General features: G+C 40.3%; 2 protein-coding genes across 5 annotated transcripts in view; both read left to right on the forward strand.

Moving 5' to 3' along the window:
- Positions 1-23,037, forward strand: part of TBC1D5 (TBC1 domain family member 5) — a 402,345-nt gene that overhangs the window by 182,111 nt on the left and 197,197 nt on the right. The window lies entirely within an intron of this gene.
- On the forward strand, positions 15,681-18,133 carry LOC140133453 (uncharacterized). The gene is made up of 2 exons (XM_072153664.1): positions 15,681-17,434; positions 17,889-18,133. The coding sequence occupies exons 1-2, from the start codon at positions 15,681-15,683 to the stop codon at positions 17,983-17,985; spliced, it is 1,851 nt and encodes a 616-aa protein (XP_072009765.1). The 3' UTR covers positions 17,986-18,133.

The raw sequence follows: 23,037 nt of genomic DNA on the forward strand, positions 1-23,037 counted from the left end.
TGACTTCTGAGTAATAGAGGTTGTATTCCTAGCATACAAGCCGACCGTTTCAACTTTGCTTGAACCATCCAGGAACTTGACACTGGGACAATGGAATTATATAAACCCAGCTCCTCAATTGTAATTTTTGGAGTATTTTTGAGTGATACAAACTGTAATGTGTTCCCAAGTACCTCCATTCTCCATCATTGCTGGGGTCTTAGAAGTCAGACCATTAGTGACCACTGTCACAGATGCTCCCACGATCCCTGTATCGGATCGCGGGCGCACCCGTTTGCCCCTGGAGCCCAACAGAACTCACCTCTCCTGGCTCCAGCGGTGGTCTCTGCTGCTCCTGCAGTTTGGCGCATGTGTACCCGTCTTCTAGGGTGCGCGCCGGGTCACAAAGATTTACAGGGCCAGTGCGCCAATAATTGGCGCTGGCCTGACATAAATTCCTTCCCCTTCCTGTGACCCTTGCCGGGTCTTTAAGCCATCCCCTGAAGAGAAAGCTCCCCAGTGTAACCTGCGTTCCTGTATATCCTGCTGTACCATGTGCCAGTCCATTCCTGTGTTCCTGATCCGTGTGCCAGTTTGTTGCTGTGTTCCTGATCTGTGTGCCAGCTCCTGCAATTCCTTATGTGAGTCACCCTGGGTACAGACTGTCTCCTGTATTACTACCTTGGCAGCCACCGCGGGCTAGTCACGCCTGTGGAACGACCTGGTGGTATCCCTCCGCAGCAAGACCATCCCGCTTTGCGGCGGGCTCTGGTGAAGACCAGGTGCCACTTAGATTCCGGTCCCAGGTGTCGGCTAGTACCACTTCCCGCAGTGGTCCAGATGGTCCACAGACTCACAGCCCTGACAACTGTTAAGTATCCAACAATTACTTTTTTGATGCCATCCCCTAAATATGTTCTTGAATTAATAATTAGATACATTATATTGGGGTGTTGTTACCATGGAAATCTGTAAATGACACTTGTGTTGGCTTTGTGATGTAATGGAGTTATTTTAAACAAAGGGGTTAGCATGGTGGCTCAGTGGGTAGCACTTCATCCTTGCAGCGCTGGAGACCTGGATTCAAGTCCCACCCAGGTCAACGTCTGCAAAGATTTTGAATGTTCTCTCCATGTTTGCGTGGGTTTTCTCCAGGTCCTCCGGTTTCCTCCCACACTCTAAAAACATACTGGGAGGTTGATTAGATTGTGAGCCCCATGGGGACAGGGAGTGATTTGGCTCTGTGCAGCGCTGCGTAATCTGTGTGAGCTATATATATATAAAGAATTATTATTATAGTGAGATTGAGTGACATTTCTTTTTGAACATCGCTGAATATAACCAAGCTTTAGAAAAGGAGACAATCGTACTAATACAATGTTTTCCTCCTTCAAATAATAATGAGTTTCTAATTTTACACCATTTATTTATGTTATCAACAGACATTATAATAGATTATTAAATCTTCTAAATACAAGATGTTAAAATATGAAGTCAATCATGTCACATGTATTATACTGCTTCAATTAAAAAACTGTAAAATGGAGAAAAAAAAATCATATTTATATACCCATGGAGACCAGCCATGGCTCATTGATTTTTGTCTAGCTGTAAGACAACTGGCTGCAGCAGGAGCCCACCACTTCTGCGCTGTCTGTAGTAGTTTTTAAACATTTCAGTTTTTGCTTTTTACCAGTTGATGTTGAAAAATATTGGTGTGGTTATCGGCATAATTCAGAAAATATTGCAGATTGACTAACATTGAGCACAAGATTTAATGTTCGAATTTTAGGGTTTTGTAAAGTGAAGTATTAGGAGATCCACAATGTTCTACTCACATATTGCAGGAAACTTCTTAAAAGCCGCTCATGTTAAGACAGTATTAAAGTCACTTCTCCCGATTCCAGCTAATCTCAAAATAATTCACTTTATTATCGGGCGAATTTGCTGCAATTACTTCTGTCAGTGGCTTAGTATGGCATGTTGTGCAAAGCAATGCCAAATGTAACCACTTGAATTCTCAAAAAGCTAAATATTTTTCCACTTCTCTCAAAATAAAAGGAACATACAATAGCTATTTTCAGCCAGTCTTACAATATACCAGCAGCTAATTTTACTGCCATTCCCTGACAAAAGGGCGAGGATTTGTTTCTTGTTATGTTTTGTTTTGTAATTGAGAATACAGAAGAGGGTGGGCACCATAAATCTACCAGTAAGTGTATTTATTTCATACTCCTTGCCAACCCAGTTTTTAGAAGACTTTTTTAGAATGTGTTTATTTAACCCTTAATCTTGTTTTTTCCCTATTGAGCATTCATGAGTAAAGCGACTCATTATTTGCTTGAATATAAATTCCCTCTTGAAATTGTTAATCCGTATTGCATGCACCTTATTAATATTACAGAATTAGTCTGAAAATCTGATATCTATTGCCTTTTACTTTTATAAATTCAAAGAAGTTTTCTGCTTTACAAAAGTTTGTAAAACTTACTGATATACTTTAATTCTTTGGAAGGATCAAATTGTTTCAGACTCAGTCTTGTTGGGTTGCTTCCTCCCTCCTTGCCTGGTCTTTGTATCAGTGGTCTTTTTTTTCCTAGGTTCTGTTGTGTGTTGGTTAATCTCTCACATGACCAGGAAACTGGTTCTTGTATTCCATACACACATCACAGAAAAAAAAAAAATTGTAGTGGAAATGCTCCCCATTCCTGACACAGCATCACATGCACCAGACAACAGCCATTTGGCTACCTGCATGATTCGGATTGTAATGAGAGCAATCCGTATGGAAATCTCCTATAAAAGCCATGTATGTCTGCATGGAATGTTTGTTGTAGAGTTAGAGCCTTTTTGCATATGTACTTTAAAAATAATGTAGATGAATTCCATGTCCGTTTCACAGCATGTCCGTTATTATTATTATTGTCATGTCCAGGAAATGTAATAAATGTTTGCTATATCAGGCCACATGCGCACTTTACGCACCACAACTAGGTGAATGGGATCCCTTGCTTCTGGCCCGTTTGCCATTCCACCTGTTTTATAGTTTGTGGCTGGGACAGTCAGCCCTCCCACGGCGTGGTGCATGAGGATATACATAGTGGGGTTTTTGTGTTTTCTGCTAAAAAAAAGTCTAGCACTTGGCCGCATTGCACGGTCATGTGTCTGAGCACTTACACAAACTGATTTTTGAAAAAACATTCGAACATAAAATCTGCACATACCCTTATGAATTGAATAATCCATATTTATTCAATTGCACCTGCCCTGGCACAGTTACTATTACAAACAAGGAATACAGAAAATGTAACCATAACTGTGATAACTTCTCTCAGAAGTCATCATTATCCATTAAAAAGGCACAAAGCCACATGCTAAATCATAGGTTAATAATCTAATGCTACCATGGGCATCAAAACCTACAATGTAACCTCTTCCATTTCAAAGAATAATCAACAGTGTATTTTCAAACTAGAAAGCAAAATACACACATAACTAGTCAAATACCCCCAGAAATCTACAAAGCCAAATCTGACCCTATTTATCTCTGTGCTGTAGATAACGCCATTCCTGTGTCTATGACTATGGTGTGTAAAAGCCTTTATTTTGTCTGCTGTTCTCATCCTATCTTTCATAAAAAGTTTTCCTAGAAAAAAACTTTATAGCTTAATTCTAATCTATGTGATGATGAGGGTGCTTGACTGGAACTTCTTCAAGACCCATTCAAAACTTTAAGTGATATCAAAAGAATTTACAATGATCTTGTTTTAGTGTTAAAAAAAAACACTCTTCCCACCAAGTCTTGGAATACCTTGAGGGGATTTTTATTCATTTCTTTTCTCAATCCCTTTTTTGTGGTGTGGGGCCACCTTTAAACGATATTTTCCACCAGGGTGAAAGATTGTATGCAAATGAGCTTGAAGGGCTCTAGCCTCCATTAACACCTATGGAGCCTGGAGCCCCTCAGCCTCATTTTCATACAGTCCTTCATCCTGGTGGTCGATGTCCTTTAAGTAAACCAATAGGGTACAAGTGGCTGGAAACACATCCCCCATTCTGAAGCAATTACTAAAATTCTGAAATGCATATGGTCTCTCTGACAAAACACTATGGCATGTTAGGGATCTGCTTATAGATTTCCATGCTGAATAGTGACTGCATTTGGATGTACCTTGAGGTTTTCTGTCCAACCACCTTCCTAGTGGTTTTTCCCTTTACTGCTTACTAAAGTCTTTTTGATAGTGGTTGCATTTGTATGTAGTAATAATAATAATAATAATTCCTTTATTTATATAGCGCACACAGATTACTCAGCGATGCACATAACTTGCAAAATCGGTCCCTGTCCCCAATGGGCCTCACCATCTAATCAACCTACCAGTATGTAATGAATGGCACATCAGATATGATTTTGACCATCACCCTATCTAAGTGTAAGATCTCCCAGAAATGGATTGTTATTTTGTGGATCTGTTGATGACCTGTGTCATAAGACTCAATTATTTCTGTGACTTCTCTTTTGAGGTCAGGGGAGTAGCCCTATTTCGGCACGTAGAATCCTGATATAAAATTATAAAACTGGAGCTCAACGTCCCTCACCTTGTAATCATCACAACAGGCTGAATTGTAGCTAATGATCTTCCTCCAATCCCCAAGGGAAACCTAGAAACTGCAATTAAAGGGGTATTCCCAATTCGGCAAATTAATGTTATTGTTTGTATGATAAAAAACAATACAATATCCCAATATAGTTTCTGTATCGATATCCTCTAGATATCTGCTTGCTGTCATTCTAGAGAATGAGCAGAGATGTGTGCTATAACGAGCCATGCACCTGTGTGACTATGGTCAAATTTATGTCCACTGGAAGATACAATACGTACTTGTTGAAATGGGAATACCCCTTTAAGGATAGATCCTATTCTGACCACAGGATCACCGTGCTTTTTTTTTTTTTTTCCTTTTTCTGAACAAATATTCTACCTCCAAAAATGGTGCCACTACAGGAGAGAACGTATACACATAGCGTTTCCTGAACTTCTTTTGAAAATCTGTTTAAATGTCAGATACTTGTATTTATACCAGATAAAAATAGCTTTAAAAATTACATCGGTGCTTTTTCCGGTCATCCACGCTCCTGGAAGAAGCCAGAGAGGCGAAACCCAAGGTCGGACATGGTTGACTGGCAAACACACATCTGTGTGATTTTTATAGCTTTTTACCTGGTATAAATATAAGTATCTGACATTTAAACAGATTTTCAAAATACATGCAGGAAACGCTATGTGTTTATGTTCTCTCCTATGTAGCACTATTTATTGGAGGAAGAATATTTATGCAGAAAAAGGAGAAAAAATGCATGGTGACCCTGTGGTCACCAATAGGAGTATACCCTAAATAGCGATTTTTCAAATTCTCAATCTAGAGTCTAGAGTAGGAACCATTGGATCTCTGCAGAGACGATGGGGGAAATTTATCAAGAAAGTAATAAAAACTGACATGCCTTGTGCCACATTTTATTAAGGGTTTTAGATGGTAATGTACATTCATTGAATTACCTTTTTTGGTGTCTCAGGAAGACCAGACGGGACTTGATTTCGATGGTGACATAGAGTTATTTGTCATTAAATAAAAATCTCAACAATAACATAACCTCTCTGGAAATAAGGAACCCCAGCCGTCGAGAGTATCTACCTCTAAATCTCTTGAAGCATAATAGTGATGTGAGAAAGGGTTTGACTAATGTAGTTCTGATTGGTAAAATTACCCAACAGATTCCTATTGTCTCTGTATGGAAGTTTTATTAGAGTGGCCCAAGCCATGTCTGGGCAAGTACACTCATGTGCTTACCGGTAACTCAACAAGAAGGCCCATTCAGATTAAACCAGAACCAAACCAGAACACCAAAACGCTTTCTTAAGCATGCGTTTTCAGTCCGTTATCTTAATTAAGAGAATTGGGAAAATGGACGAAAACTGTAAAAACCACATGCATTTTCAAAAACGCGTGGGTTTTTTACGGACTGCAAACGTATGCTTATAAACAGACTAAATACGCCATGTGTGACAGCGCCCTTAGACTCGGCGGAAATATTATGCCCTTACATTCATAGTACAGGATCTTTTTCACCACCAGGGTTAAGGACTTAAAGAACTTGGGTTTAGTTCTGCAAAGAATTTGTTATCCTATGAATAGTCATCAGTGCATTATTTCTATGTCTAGCAGATTTCTTCCCTTCTCTACCTGTATGCACATTAACAATGCCTTTAGGCCATAGCAGTACATATAATCAACGTGATCTCAGTAATACGCACGTTAGGATGTGTCAAAACCATTACATTTGCACACATTTTCACCTTTCTACTTGTTCTGAAATTAATTTGCTATTGCTATTAAACTAGTTAATAGCGACTAATTATTAGACTGCCTTGTCCATTTGTCTAGGTGCACTGCAGGGGAGAAGATATTAATGAGGCACGGCACTTCTACAGCATAGTATGTAAAGGGATTGTATACTTCTTAATATCTATATATGCAGTGTGGAATTTGATCAATTCTGTAATTTTGGGGACTTCATAAGGCTGTGTTCCCACATTATGGCTGGAATAGGTCTGGACCTGCAGTGTTTTTACAGACCCAGCTGGCCACAGGGCAACCGCAAGCTGTGAACACGGTCCACGAGTGTGAGATCCATTTCCTTTGTTGACAGTCACAGACACCGTTATGACTGTACATAATTTCTCTGGAAGTAATATCAAGTATGAATTTATAATGGAGAAAAAAGTACCATATGACCACATCCCATTGTACATACTGTATGCATACCATATTATGAACAGGTATAGAATGCTGCATAAGGTTGTGTTTTTACTCGGATTCTGACTTTTCAAGTGGACAAGAAAAGTTTCAGATTTAACTCATACATGCGGTTTTGGGAGAAAGGGGGTATAATCTTGCAGTTAATACAATATTTTATGCTGTGTCCAAGGATGATTGCTAAAAATTGCTGTGTTGTTCATATAAAGTTCATTCTTACTACTTTTTAGCATAGTCATATTACTGACTGATCATGTAATACTTTAAAGGAAATCTGCCATCAAAAATCCATCATGATAAACCAGGGACACTTACACATAAATCCTGGCACAGTGACGGTGGTAATCTTCTTATATTTGTTATCCATGGCCTCCTTACTTCTAAAACAAACTTTTAAAATGATGACAATGAGCCTGAAGGGCTCTTGGGGGTGTTAACAGGGCCCCTCTATGCTGCAGGTTCACACACTGTTACACGGTCTCCCCCTCTTATCCCTCAGCAATACCCTCTCCATCTGCCTGATGTAATCTCAGCAGGGGAAGTCTCAGCACACAGTGGGAGGGGAAACTGTCCCTGTAGGTCAACAGTGTCCCTAGGTTAACACCCCCAGGACTCTTCAGACTCATTAGCATAATTTTAAAGTTTGATTTTAGAAGGAAGGAGTCCATGGATGACAAATATAAGATTACCTTCATTGCACAGTGAATTCAATTTAAAATACTAAGCATGACCAGCATAGCCATCCACAACCTGCTCCCTCCATATATCTCTGGAGCCATCAGGCAATACGTCCCAAACGTAATCTCCGTTCCTCACAGGACCTTCAGTTCCACTTTATTACCATCCGCTTTTCTCACAACCATATCCAGGACTTCTTCTGTGCATCCCCCATACTCTGGAACTCTCTACCCAAATGTGTCACACTGTCCCTCACTTTCCGAACCTTCAAATATAACCTGAAAACCCACATGGATAACAAATATAAGATTACCACAGTCATGGTCTCTGGATCTATGAGTAACTGATCCCGGTTATCATGTTACTGATGGCAAGACATATGCCTTAGATACAGCATATAATATTGTATTGACTGTAAGATTGACTCTCTCGGTAACCCATGCATCTCTGTGAGGTTTTTGTGCCTCTCCCTTGTGTTTCATGTGTGTCCTGCTTGTGAATATTTTTTTTGCTAATAAAGTATTTTGTACATTATTTCTTTTGTGCAAAGTTTTGACGTTCTTTGTAGGCATTAACGTTGTCGGTGAATCCTCACAGATGGTCCATATACCAGTAGGGGAATTCACAAGCAAGCTATTTAGCACTGAAGTTATACCTTCTATTGGGCTGTTAAAAAGCTTGTGGTCATACTAACATTTCCCCCTTGCAGTCTCTCTTATGCTTTTAGTAAAAATTGGAAACAAAAGGAATGTAGAATAAAAGTGTGGGACCTATTTATTCCCTTTAGTCTTCAATTTACTATGGGCATTAGCAATATGATATATCATTCCAATCTCCGAATGTTTTTAAAAAATAGAAAAACAAACCTACAACAAAACTGTATCGTATATGAAATACTGAAGATCAACTTTTTATCCCAATGTAATTCAGTCATAGATGCAGATAAGTGATAGATGTAGCTTAGCTGTAAACTACCAGTAATATAATAAATACTGTAACATGCACAAGCCACACTGATTAAAAAGAAGAAGATCTTGACACTAAAATTTACAGATTTTATTACATAAGTAGTTGTTTACTCTTACTTGTGGTGTAGTTCACTTAGTTCGTATGGATATAATGCACTGTGTGTTATCTTGTGACAAATTCGTATACATTTAGGCTCTGGAAATGTTTGCCATATAATCACATTATTAGATATATACCCCCTTGTAGTATCCTCCTTTGTGAACATTCAGTGGGCTCCATTAGAGCATATATGATGGTTACTACAGATCAGACAGTGGGCCACATTTGTTAAAGTGTTTGCGCCAGTTTTCTGTCTGACTTTGCACTGAAAAGAAGATGCAGACTGCTTGTACATGTATTTATAAAGTGTCTGCGCCAGTTTTGTGTCGCGGCTGCACTGTGTCCAACGAGAAAAAAGTGCACCTAAAGGGGCGAGTTACTGCTTAATTGGAGTTTGTGCCACATGGCGACACAATCCTGTCTGCGCCGCAATTCTGCAGCATGAACAAAGTGCACCAAAAAAGTGCACTTCCCGAGCAGTGCAGGGGGCGCCAGATTCATGAAGACTGCGCCAATTTTGATGAATCTGCCACACTCTGCACACTCCATAGGAAAACTGCACATAGTACAGACTGCACTCGTTTTAATGAATATGGGCTAATGTGATGATGAAAATACTGGGTTTTACTTCATACTTGCATTTTGTAGCTTTGGCTTTTATGCTTTTAAATTTGGTTCAAAACCAGTGAATAAACTATCTACATTTGTGCCTATTTGCAATAAGAAAATATGTTTTATTTCCTGTCTGTTTTGACGTGGTAGTTTTCCTAATTAATCATTTTATTTTTCCAAAAGGTTCAAATTTTTAATCTATGAACAACATTTCATTTTTTTAAAAAAAAAGGGTGAATCGGGGAAGACTTTTTGCTTTGCCTGGTACGCGCCCATACTTCTGAACTTTTGTGTCTTAATAAATAAAAATGTATTATAAACAAAAATAATAAATATGAGTTAAAAAATCAATAATAACTAATAAACATAAATGTTTATTTATCTTGTAAACTATACTTGTGTAATACAAGTTATAATATTTAATACGATATCATTTTAATGTTTAATAATATGATATATGATCTTTATTTCTATAGCACAATCTTATTCGGCAGCACTTTACCGATTATGGAGGACATGACATATACAAACAAAATTAGACATTATAGAGCAATAACATTGTCAGATGAAACCATAGGAGTGAGGACTCTGCTTACAAGAGTTTACAGTCTGAGTACCTGTCATTCACTTTCAATCTGAAATTATTATGATGTACATATGAACTAATATATTATACTAATGCCATGATTAACCCTTTATCTGTATTCCTAATAAGACATGTGTTGATGGCGTTGAATAGAGATCTGCCGTCTAGATCCTCAAACCCTGAGGTTCCATGTGAAAATGAATTAAAGCTGTGCCATAAATGCCGGCTGTTCTAATGTAGAATGCTCTTACTTCAAAGTTGATTTTCTTTGAAAAAAAAAAATCCTGAAGTTCAATCTGCCACATCAACTTTATGTCCTAATAATTATTTTATAAATATCAGAAGTGTAGTGCACTTAATTTCTTTGCTGATGGCATTATTCTCAGCTTCTGAACACTGCCTGGAGCTTGCTCTTTTTAATCATTTTAAAAGTGTATTTGGTGTAAATTGAGTTTAACACTGTTGAAAGGGTGTTGTTCAGGAACTCCAAAAGAGCAGTACAAGTAGCGGGGCTGCTGCGACTGAAGTCATCTTAAACTCTGCAGCACCCTCTCTCGCTACTAAGAGGTAATGCAAGCTGTTGAAATTGACTGTACAGTGAGAGTACAGGTAGTCTTACAGAAGAAAGATACGTCACACATACCGGATGTTGTGCATAATTATTTGCTAGGAATATGAAAGGAAGATATTAATATAATTTGTCAAGAGTATAACTAGTAATAAATACGTGTCGTCTGAAATGTGGTTGCACAGACTGGAGATGTCCCCTTGTTCTACAAGATTTACTCCAGCATCTGTTTAGATTTTGTGTTATATAATAGCATGTCACTAGAGATGAGCGAGTATACTCGTCCGAGTATACTGCTCGGTCGAGTATTAGCATACTCGGACCGGCTCGTTACTCGGACGAGTATTTCGCCGGCTCGAGATCGAGCAGTAAATTAATAAAATAAATTGAATAAAAGTATTTTTATTGTAAAAAAAAAATATTACACATGTTTGCAGATGTTTTACTTGTAAGAACACATTGAAATAACACTATTCTTCACTTTCCAGGTGTTTGCGCGTGTCTCCCGCTAGGTTCGGAGATGTTCGGAACATCTGGAATGTGAAGAATAGTGTTCTTTCAATGTGTTCTGCACTTAAATGGTCCTGTATTCACTGTTTTTAATGTTTTAATTCTATTCTTCACTTTGCAGCTGTGCGTGCGCATCTCCGAACCTATCGGGAGACACGCGCGCACACCTGCAATGTGAAGAATAGAATTAAAACATTAAAAACAGTGAACACAGGAGCATTTAAGTGCAGAACACATTGAAAGAACACTTTCTTGACCATAGCTCCATATAGCAACTTCTATTATTCCCATCTAGAAGAGAACCCCTGCTGTCACAGTGTATCAGAGTTTCAGAGGTCAGACCCCATACAATATATTTATACATAGGAATTGAAGTTTCTTAGCAACCACTAATTTTAATATTCTGATCAAATATTTTCCCAAGAAGCCTTCACTTCCAGGAAACAATGAATAGTCCGTATTTTTTGACAATGAAAATTCTTGATACCTTTTATAATATGGTCTGGTTGGGGTTTCCTTCATATATGGGGGTGTAGTTTATCTCTATGTAATTGGAAAATCTGTCTATTTATAGTACAAACATTTTCAGTATCTTTTCAATTCTCATCTGCAAAATAATATGCAAGATTTTTTTTTGCTTGAAAATAATAAAATCCCAATATGCCAATAAATATCCCGCCCTAAAGCAAGCACCCTATGTATGTCTCTATATTGGTGATTAGAAAACACAAAGCCGCTCTTCCCTCCGAGATTCCTCATTCATTTGTTACTTAATGGCAAGACCTCACATTCTTCCAGAAATTGGCTGCGTGCAAACGGGGTGCCATACGAATGCAAATTCCTATTGCCTTTTCTTATATACCTTTTATTTGTCAGAGTTTGTTATCTTTCAAAACAATAAAGAGAGCCCGGACTCATCTATGCTAAAATTAAGAATTTATAACTATATGGAACAGATGTTTTCATAAACATTTGCTATAATTAATTTCAACTAGGGATTGAAGGAACAAAGCCATTTTTTTCCTCTTGAAAACTTTATTGCTATTTCCCCACACACCAAACTGAATTCTTCACTTTAATATTGTTAATGAAACAAAATTACTATTCAATTTTGTTTTCATTGCAAGAAACAAAATCTTAATAGGTGCACAAACCATTTAGACACAGATATATAAAAGTAGCAGCATAAAGCATTACTTCTAGAAATGTAAAACAAAAGATAATTCTCAGCTGCATTTACTACACCATGTTTGTTATTTAACACCCATACCATTTAGGATCAGTTTTGGGGGTCATAGATTTGTTCTTTCATTATTTGGCCTGATTTGATATACAGACCTCCTACCCTGAATCAGTCGGTAATGGACGCCTCTGAACATCTTGCTATCTCTTTGCTTGTTACATAATTTCATGGCCACCCCTGTGTTACTTGACTGCTATGTTTTAGTGTGTGCACATTCTTTTCTGCTATGTGTTATGTAGCATGAGGGCTTTAATGCTGTCGAGAATAATGAAAGTTATGGACTCAAATTCCACAAGTTCATTATTTTGTCTTTTGAACTTGTTGTAAAGAGACCAACAGCAGAGAATCCTGAGCAACCTGTGGGCATGCAAGGAAGTACAGGATGCAGCATGCACATCACTACGGGCACCTCAGTGTCCTTACCTTATCATGAATATAATAGTTACTGGAATGGAATATAATGGCAGTTATGTATTTCATGTTTATAGACTAATCGCTATGTCTCAAATGCCTCCAATTAATAAAAAAAAATAAACCTAGCTCCAGAGCTCTCAGTGCTCCAGGGTCATTCAGCGTAGAATACTTTTGCGTCACTGCTAAGATGATATGCTGAAAAATAGAGAAAGACACAGGCGGCACCCCTAGTGTAATGGGTAACTTGAAGGTATAGTAAGATAGAGGGGGTGTCTGCTCACCTGAAGACACCTTGTGTCTTATGCGTTTGGAGCAGATGGTTGTTGGTCCGTCTGATTTCCAGTGGCTGTTGGGGGGGTATGCTGCGTCTTCCCGGGGTCCGGTACAGATATACTGCCGGATAGGGGATCACAAGGATATATGGATTTTGGAAAACCCGGGTTGGTTTGAGACGCGCTGCCCCAATTAAGCTCTGTTCGACACGGATATTTGAAGTTCAAATATTTATTTGTGTGGTAAAAAGGACTACGCGTTTCGGGGGTGGTCTACCCCCTTCCTCAGGTCCGTAACAAATGCTAGACAAAATAATATAGTGCAAATGATTTAGAAGGTATATACACATGTAAAAGAATAAATTTTTTTGAGGGGGGAGTAAAAGTTGTATCTATGAGATACGGTACATAAGATAAAAGTGGTAACATATATTTCCATGACGTCCCCCATGACGGCCCACCTGGAGGATTACCCCTTGACCTCTGCAGGGACAGGAAGAAGAGAGGTTAAATGTCCCTCCCCCTGCATCCCTCGCCAGTGTTCTTCCTGTCCCTACACAGGCAGGGGAAGAGAGGGTCTCTCTCCTTCTCATCTCCTTAGGGGGGTGGGAGTGGAGGGGGACGCCTTTAAGAGGCGCGGTACCTGGTACTAAGATCCTCTCCTCTCCGGGCCTCGATCGATCTCCTTCCTGGCTGATATCGTGGAGGGGTATTTGGTGCAATCCCTGCGGTCCCGCGTCGATCTACGGCAGCACCACATGTTCCGGCTCCCGAAGGTGAAACGCAGCCGCGTTCCACCAACTCCGATGACTACTTCCGGTTGCGTTCCACCAAGCCCGATGACGACTTCCGGTCCGCGCGTCGCACCGGAAGTGACGCGAACCTTCACGTCATTGGCGTTCGGGAGTCAGGAGCGTGGAGCGGTGAGTTTAAAAAGCAGAGAGTCTGCTAGAGACCTCCCTTGCTTCTGAGATGTCCGCAGGTGGTTTTGCAGACCTAAGTGTGTCACAGGCGCAGGTTAGTGAAACGCATGGTGGCAGATTGATTATCCTTATCACCGCTCCACTCACACCTCTACCTCCTCCCTTGTCCACAGGCAGTATGGACCCAGTCCCCCTTCCTCAGATATCTGTAAGTAAGGGGGTCTGGAGGGGGAAGGTTGGAGGGGGGGCCCTGTATATGTATACATCCCCTATGCTTCCTCGTGTTTTTTCTTCTCGCATCTAGGAGAGGAAAGATAAAGAGAAGAAAGAGGATAAAAAAGAGGAAAAGAAGGAAGACAAGTCAAAGACTAAGACCCCTTCGGCTCGTAGATGCAACATGTGTTTTAACAAACTTCCGGAATCCTATAAAAAAACGCTATGCAGAGACTGCCTTGATAGCATAATGCGGGAGGAAAAAGCGTCCTTCATGGACGAGATGAGATCCATGTTCAAATCTGAAGTAAAGAGCACAGTTGCATCCCTCTTTTCTGAAGGAATTCCTCCTAAAAGGTTCAAACCTTCTGAACCTAATCCGGAGGAGATGGATTCAGACCCTGACAGGGCTTCCTGTTCCTACCAAGGCGGTGAGGAAGAGCAGCTAGACAGCCAGGAACAAAAGAACGACACTAGATTCCTTTTCCCTATGGATAACCTGGACACCTTACTAAGAGCAGTCCGAGAAACATTAAATATTGAAGATCCTGTGGAGACAAAGTCCGTACAGGACGAACTCTTCGGTTGCTTAAAAGCAAAAAAGAAGAGGGTATTTCCAGTCAATAATGTGCTGGAGGACCTTATCCGGGAAGAGTGGAAAGACCCTGAAAAACGGCTATCCGTAGCCAGGGATTTCAGAAATAGGCTCGTGCTTGACGAGGAGAAATCAAAAAACTGGAATTCAATTCCAAAAGTGGACATCCAGGTTACTAAGATGGTGAAGAAAACCGACCTTCCCTTTGAGGATGCGACCCAACTTAAAGACCCCATGGATCGCAAATCTGACAGTGTCTTAAAGAAAACCTGGGAGTCGGCAATGCTAAATCTAAAGGCCAATGTCGCAACCACGTCTGTCGCCAGAACAATGACCTGCTGGCTAAACGGGTTAGAGAACCAGATCATCAGTGGAACCTCGAGGGAGAAGCTTCTGGAATCTCTTCCGCTTCTAAAACTAGCAACCACTTTCATTGCAGACGTATCAGGGGAATGCGTCAGATTCTCTGCCAAAGAAGGAGCACTCTCTAACGTCGCCCGCAGAGCCCTCTGGCTCAAGCAGTGGTCAGGAGACTTCCGATCTAAATCCAACTTATGTGGCATACCCTTTACTGGCGAGTTCCTATTCGGTCCAGAACTGGACACGATCCTGGAGAAAGCTGCGGATAGGAAAAAAGGCTTTCCAGAACCCAGACAGAAGAGGCATTCCTTTCGTGATCCCCGCGACAAAGTTCCATCCTATCGCGGAAAAGGGAAACAAGGCAGATGGAGTTACACAAAAGGGGGTAGAGGCAGAGGTTACAGTTCCTTCCAGAGTTCCCAACCCAACCCTGCCCGAAAACAATGACGCCAGGGTGGGGGGAAGACTAGCTCTTTTCCCCTCTCAGTGGGAGCAAAGTATAAAAAACACCTGGATTCTACAAGTCATACGCGAGGGCTACAAGATCGAGCTAAATACCCCGCCCCCTCAAACATTTGTGACAACAAAAACATCCTCTCAGCAAATGCTTCTGCTCATGTGGGAAGAGGTTCAGTCTCTGCTACTCAAGAATGTAATCTCCCCTGTACCTCCCCACCATCAAAGGAAGGGGTTCTACTCTCCCCTCTTCTTAGTTCAGAAACCGAACGGAGCCTACAGGATGATCATAAATTTAAGAAATCTAAATACCCATATCAAATACAGGAGATTCAAGATGGAGTCCCTAAAATCCACCACACCACTAATTCCCAAAGGAGCAGCTCTATGCACCATAGATTTAAAAGACGCGTATTACCACGTCCCAATCCATCCCATCTCTCAAAAATTCCTGAGATTTGCCATCCGGTCCCCAGAAAATCAGGTAAGACACTTCCAATTCAGAGCTCTACCATTCGGGATCTCCTCAGCTCCCAGACTGTTTACAAAAATTATGGCAGAGGTGGTAGCGGTCCTCAGACAAAGGAACATACTTCTGATCCCTTATTTGGACGATCTCCTTCTAATTTCCAGCTCAGAAGAAATTTTGTTATCCCAGAGAGGCACGACAATAGCAGTCCTAGAAAACCTAGGTTGGATTATAAACTTCGAAAAATCAAATCTTCAACCAAGCACCAGGTTAAAATTTCTAGGAATCTTACTGGACTCAGTGCATCAATACTCTCTTCTCCCAGAAGAGAAGATCAAGAATCTTACCTTACAGGTGTCACTGTTTCAAAGCAGACAGAAGTGCTCAATCAGAGAGGCTATGAAACTCCTGGGCCTTCTCACGTCCTGTATAGCCGGTGTTCCCTGGGCTCAAAATCATACGAGAGACCTTCAGAATTGGATCCTTTCATCTTGGGACAAAAATCTGAACCATCTAGAAAAGAAAACCAACATTCCTCTAGGGGTAAAAAGTTCCCTAAATTGGTGGAAGACAGTGGAAAATCTTTCCAGGGGCCTGAAATGGAGCAATTGGCCAGTAACATCCATCTTGACAGATGCAAGCAGGACAGGTTGGGGAGCAAAACTTCCGGGAAAACTGGTTCAGGGTCAATGGTCCCAGTCAGAAGTAAACAGGTCATCAAATTACAAAGAATTGAAAGCGGTCTGGGAAACCCTGAAGGCCTGCTCAGAACAAGTACAGGGCCAAAACCTCAAAATATTATCCGACAACACGACCACAGTCGCCTACCTCAAACGCCAAGGGGGCACACAGTCTGCATCTCTCCAAAAAATATCAAAAAAGATCTTTCTCTGGGCAGAAGAAAATGTCCTCTCTCTGACGGCAGTCCATCTGAAGGGGTCAGAAAACAAAGAGGCAGATTTCCTGAGCCGGTACACTCTAGATCCCCACGAGTGGTGCCTAAACAAGGAAGTTTTCTCCCATTTAACCCAGAAATGGGGAATACCGCAAATAGATCTATTTGCCACCAGAGAAAACAAGAAAGCAGACCATTACTTCTCCCTGCAGAAGAATACCCCAGACTACCTTCTAGATGCCTTCTGCCACAGTTGGCACTCAAGACTAGCCTATGCCTTCCCTCCACTTCCTCTGATCTCAAGGACAGTGCAAAAAATAAGACAAGAAGACCTCAAGATTATCTTGATAGTTCCCTTCTGGCCAAAAAGAAGCTGGTTCCCAGCACTGAAGAATCTGGCATTGGAAGAACCAGTTATTCTCCCTCAAAGGAAGGACCTCCTATACCAAGGGTCTGTTCATCATCCCAATCCAGAGTCGCTCCATCTATCAGCCTGGATCCTGAGAAACAGATGCTGAGGGCTAAAGGTCTCTCAGAAGAAGTCATTGCAACATTACAGGCAAGTAGAAAGCCAGTTACTTCAGCAATCTACCACAAAATCTGGAAAAGATTCGTATCCTTTTGCCATCCTGAAATTCCTAATCTGTCTTCTCCTAACATACAGCAGATACTGGAGTTTCTTCAAGCGGGGTTGTCCAAAGGCCTAAAGACCAGCACACTAAAGGTCCAAGTCTCAGCCCTCAGCGTCTTCTTCGACGTCTCTCTGGCTGACCATAGGTGGGTAAGACGTTTTCTTAGAGCATCCACTAGACTAAGTCCTAAATGTCCCATCAGGACCCCTCCCTGGGACTTATCAATAGTCCTGAATGGCCTTATACAGGGTCCGTTTGAGCCTCTAGAAGACGCAAGCATAAAAAATATCACCTTAAAAACCGCCTTTCTTGTTGCCATAACAACGGCTAGAAGGTTAGGAGAAATTCAAGCACTCTCCGTTAACGAACCTTACCTAAAAATTACGGACGATAGAATATCTCTGATGCTTGATCCAAATTTCCTGCCCAAAGTGGCAACAGATTTTCATCGTAACCAGGAAATTATTCTCCCCTCCTTTTGCCAAAAGCCAAAAACTTCAGGAGAAGCTAAATGGCATACTTTAGATGTGAGAAGAATAGTGCTACACTATCTTGAAATAACTAATAGCTGGCGAAAAGACTCTAACTTGTTTCTTCAGTTCCAGGGCAAGAACAGAGGGAGAAAAGCGTCGAAGATCACAATCGCCCGCTGGATTAGACAGACTATCAGGGACTGTTATACTATCCAAAACCTAGATGCTCCTACAAATCTTAAAGCCCATTCTACCAGGGCAGTAGCCACTTCCTGGGCAGAGCGAGCAGGAGCTTCCCTGGACCAAATTTGTAAAGCCGCAACCTGGTCCAGTTCCACAACCTTTGCGAAGCACTACAGACTGGACTTACATTCTGCCAAGGACTTATCATTTGGTAGAAAAGTTCTACAAACAGTAGTCCCTCCCTAAAAAATTCCTTTTTTGTTATCTGGTACATCTCCAGGTGGGCCGTCATGGGGGACGTCATGGAAAGCGAGAATTAGACTCACCGGTAATTCGTTTTCCATCTAGTCCACCATGACGGCCTGGAATTTTTTCCCTACCCTTACAAATGTTATTATATGGTTTTTTATTGTATGTGGAGTAACATGCTAATAAAACCTCTTGCATCCTTCCTTGGTGTAATTATTTGGTAGCACACTAGCGAGGGATGCAGGGGGAGGGACATTTAACCTCTCTTCTTCCTGTCCCTGCAGAGGTCAAGGGGTAATCCTCCAGGTGGGCCGTCATGGTGGACTAGATGGAAAACGAATTACCGGTGAGTCTAATTCTCGCTTTCATGATATAAAGGAAAATACATTTGGTATATATAACATTGATATAAAATGGATAGTATATCTAAGCTAATACATATAAAATAGAATAAAATACAATAAAATTTCATATCTGTCTAAATTCATAAGATATAGGCAAAATATATTGAAATGATACAGTAAAAGACATATCTAAGTAGAGAAAATATAACCTTTTAAAAGACTCCTTTTCCGATTGGGCGCACACCTCGCGCCAAAACCGGACATACAGCTCTCACCACAGGACTAAGTAAGTGTCATCAACACTTCTATCATTTCATGTAAGATCTTCATCACAAGGACATTTCTCTTAATTTCCCTCTCACCTCCCAACAGCTGTCCTGTTTCCACTCTGAGATATACATTGTACCCGGCGCTCCAGGTAACTTCTCCTCTTTACTCAACACAATATATTCATTACAAACAATTATTGATGCACCATACATCACACATTAATCTCCCCACCACATTACATACCACTCTCCCATGTCTCATCCACTCTGAGCCATATCTGACATTTTTTATTACAGACTATCCCCTCAGGTTATATTTTCTCTACTTAGATATGTCTTTTACTGTATCATTTCAATACATTTTGCCTATATCTTATGAATTTAGACAGATATGAAATTTTATTGTATTTTATTCTATTTTATATGTATTAGCTTAGATATACTATCCATTTTATATCAATGTTATATATACCAAATGTATTTTCCTTTATATCATGAAATATATGTTACCACTTTTATCTTATGTACCGTATCTCATAGATACAACTTTTACTCCCCCCTCAAAAAAATTAATTCTTTTACATGTGTATATACCTTCTAAATCATTTGCACTATATTATTTTGTCTAGCATTTGTTACGGACCTGAGGAAGGGGGTAGACCACCCCCGAAACGCGTAGTCCTTTTTACCACACAAATAAATATTTGAACTTCAAATATCCGTGTCGAACAGAGCTTAATTGGGGCAGCGCGTCTCAAACCAACCCGGGTTTTCCAAAATCCAAATATCCTTAAGATGATATGCTGCGAGTGTAGCGCATGCGCGGTGAAGCTGTGGTGTACTATGCCAGCTTCCTGAAAGCAACATTCAGGAACCAGGGGCACCAGAAAAGAGTCTGATGTGACTTATTGGATTCATATACAGGTAAGTATAAAGGGGTTTTTGGGAGGGATTTGATACCAGGCAAGGCAATTTGTGACACTATATAACAGGTTCTGTAGTTGGTTTAAGGTCTGACAGAAATTGCCCTGACAGGTTTCTAAGCATCTCTGTCTGTCTTTTGACATGTCTTTTTTGGTAAATACGGGCAGGTGTGTACTTAAGTTGAATTTGTATGTAAAACGGAACAGGATACTTTATAATAGTAACTGTAATCTGTAAGTCGGGTACCACCTGTACTGGTGTTTCCTTAATTACAATCCTGGTTTATATATTTTAAGTAGGGATGAACAGACCCCTGGAGGTTTGGTTCAGGTACTAAACTTGAACGCTCACCACCACTGGTAACACTGCTGACAAAGCCACTGGCAGTGAGTGTTCCTGTCACTGGCAAAAGCAAACCTCCACCCCCCCACACACAAACCACACATAGTACCTTTTCAATTTCAATATACATGTCCTGTGGATGCCTTTATCCTTGAGATTAGAGCCATTCTTCTATAAAAAAAAAAAAGACTTTTAGTAATATCCTCTATAAAGGACCATTTAGAGAGCCGTATTTAACATTAAAGGGGTTTGGCCATGAAAGTAAATTCTCAAATTTCAAATTTTTGACTTTCACTTACTGTAAATAGATAAAGCATTAGTGTTCTTAAAAACTTTAGAAAAATTCTAACAGTAAGCAAACATGTCAAAACCATACACCATACCATACATCAGCTTTGTTGATCTTCTAGAATGTGGTGGTCAAATCTCCAAAGGTGCTTACATTGTTTTGCTTCATCATAGGAGCAGAACCAGGAAAAATCACAACCCACAAGAGAATTCATGACAGAGTTTCAGTGGTGTCCCAAAAAATCTTATTCTGTATAAATGTGTCCATTGGGCTTCCAGTGACGTACCCATTTTACGCTGGATTCATTTTTTTTCCCCATAGTCTCCCCCAGTGTACATATTGGTTTATTGGTTCACACACTATACGGATATGTCTGAAACACATAATGTAAAGGTCATATTGTATTTCATATTTCTAACAGATGGTAAGACATGATTTCGGTGTATTTCTCTTTCCCAGTTCTTGTGTTTTCTTCTAGTCTATAATATATGGTAAGAAATTGTCTGCTTTCATGAACCAGTTATTAGCTCACAGCTCACAAGTCTTTTCATAATTATCATTAATTTCTCCTATTGTACTGTAGATCTATAATTAACTTGGTCTGTAATTAGAACTACCTTGTATACCTCCAGACAGTACAAAGACATACCAAAATATTGGTGCAGTATGTGGGTAAATTAGCATTCAACAGCATTCATCTAATTTGGAGAAATCCAATGTTTATGTAAAAAATATTCCTATATAGCAAGCGGCAATCATGTTTTGCATTGGGTCAGTACCTTGATAGAAACGCTGATAGTATCTTAATGCATTTAGAATTTTTTTTTATGACATACTTAAAGAGGACCTGTCACCCTAAAAAAACGCTCAAGGAGCTCTTTACTAAAGAAAGCAGCTCATAGTTATACAAGTATTAGCAGTGTTAAACTGCTAGCTGTAACAGAACCTTCCGATAGCGAACACTGCAGTGCCATACCCTCAGAACGCCTGAAATAATCGCAATCACTAGAAGTTTTTTCCACCATCATGCCATCTCCATGCCAGGGGGTGTGAAGGGGGTGCGGCCGGTGGCAGAGTGGGTCGGAGAAGGGCGTGTTAGCACCTGCACACTTAGCGTTGAAGCTTTAAGGGCATCTACCACCAGGATGACGGACTATATGCAAATGAGCCTATGGGGCTTCAGGCCTGGAACCCGTCAGGCTCATTTGCATACAGTCCTTCATCCTGGTGATAGATGTCCTTTAATGGTTTAATTGCCCAATTTTACGCCAGGTAGGACCTAGCATAGAAATATATTCTGAGCAGCCCAGCTGCTGTATACATTAAGAGGCCAGAGCCTCTTGATGTTTCCAGAGGGGAGGAGAATTAGTCCCCCTATGAGCTTAAACTGGTGATTGCTTGGTCCACCATTAGGTTCCGCACCTAAAATTATACAGAATTATACAGTCAGGTGGGTGGTGCCGGGTTGTCTTATCTATCCCATGACCACCCACCTAACAGTAAATAGCTTTATTGCCATATTGTGTGTGAATCTAAAAGCACTGATTGTTTGCATTGAAACCAGTTGGTGGTTGTGGCCAAGGGTTTTCTGTAAAGTGGTTAGCCACTTATAGAAAACTTTAACAGGGTAGGTATAAGACCCTTACAGGGCCACCCATATTATACTGGCCCTAATAAAGTTTGCTGCTTGCCACAGGTCAAGCTGGGCGGGCAGCAGGATTTGGAACTTCCTGTGACTTCCGTGAACTCATTACTGCCTGCATCCTCCCTCCATCATAACCACTTCCATATCAGTGGTTGGAGAACGGTGCAGATAGTACTGACTGGACGGCCGAATCCATCTGCCAGAAGCCAGCAGGACACAGCACACAGTCCTGGGTCCTGCTGACCATGGGTCATGTGACCTGCACTCCTGGCAAAGTTTAACATGGCAAGTGTAATATGGGTGACCCTGTTAGGGTCTTATACTTACCCTGTTAGTGGCCATTACTTTTAAGTAATTTAGTTACTATAATACTTTTTAAAAATGTAGGGAAACTAGAAAAGCTATGCAAGATATTCTTTGTTAGCATCGGCTGATGCTCCTCTGCAGCAATGAATTAAGTATAAGCAAAGAAAAGCATTTATGTGGCTTTTATATTGATTTAGTGTCGCCCATTTATATATTACCCATAAATTATATTACATCTTGTTTCCTAATGAGAATATTGGAGCATGTATGGGATTAGGTTGTGCAAATGTTTCTGAATGCTTCCTCACATAAATCTCTGGCATAAATCTAGAAGCAACCAAATCACACATTCCAATAAAATTCACATATTCTCCCAATAAAAGCCTATTTTCAGATATTAGAAGACGATTTGCCATTTGTTTTATAGCTTCCATGTTTCCATATTGAACACATTTGTTTTCAGAAAAACCAAACCCGCAGCTGTATCCTTACTCCAGTCTGTTGTCAAATGTAATCAACCTCTGGTTTTAGTTATAGGCTAAAATGTTTTCTATTAAATAATGCAGAAATCTGATTGTGTCAGTATTGCAGGGCATTAATCTAGCGGTAATTCCCTGTCTTTCACACATTCCACTTGGAAATGCCATGGGGTATAAGCTAAATAACATAAAATACACATTTTTAAGACAATTCTGTGTAATATAAGGCTATTAATACACAGATG

This window comes from Engystomops pustulosus, chromosome 5 (assembly GCF_040894005.1).
Source record: "Engystomops pustulosus chromosome 5, aEngPut4.maternal, whole genome shotgun sequence".
Taxonomy (NCBI): domain Eukaryota; kingdom Metazoa; phylum Chordata; class Amphibia; order Anura; family Leptodactylidae; genus Engystomops; species Engystomops pustulosus.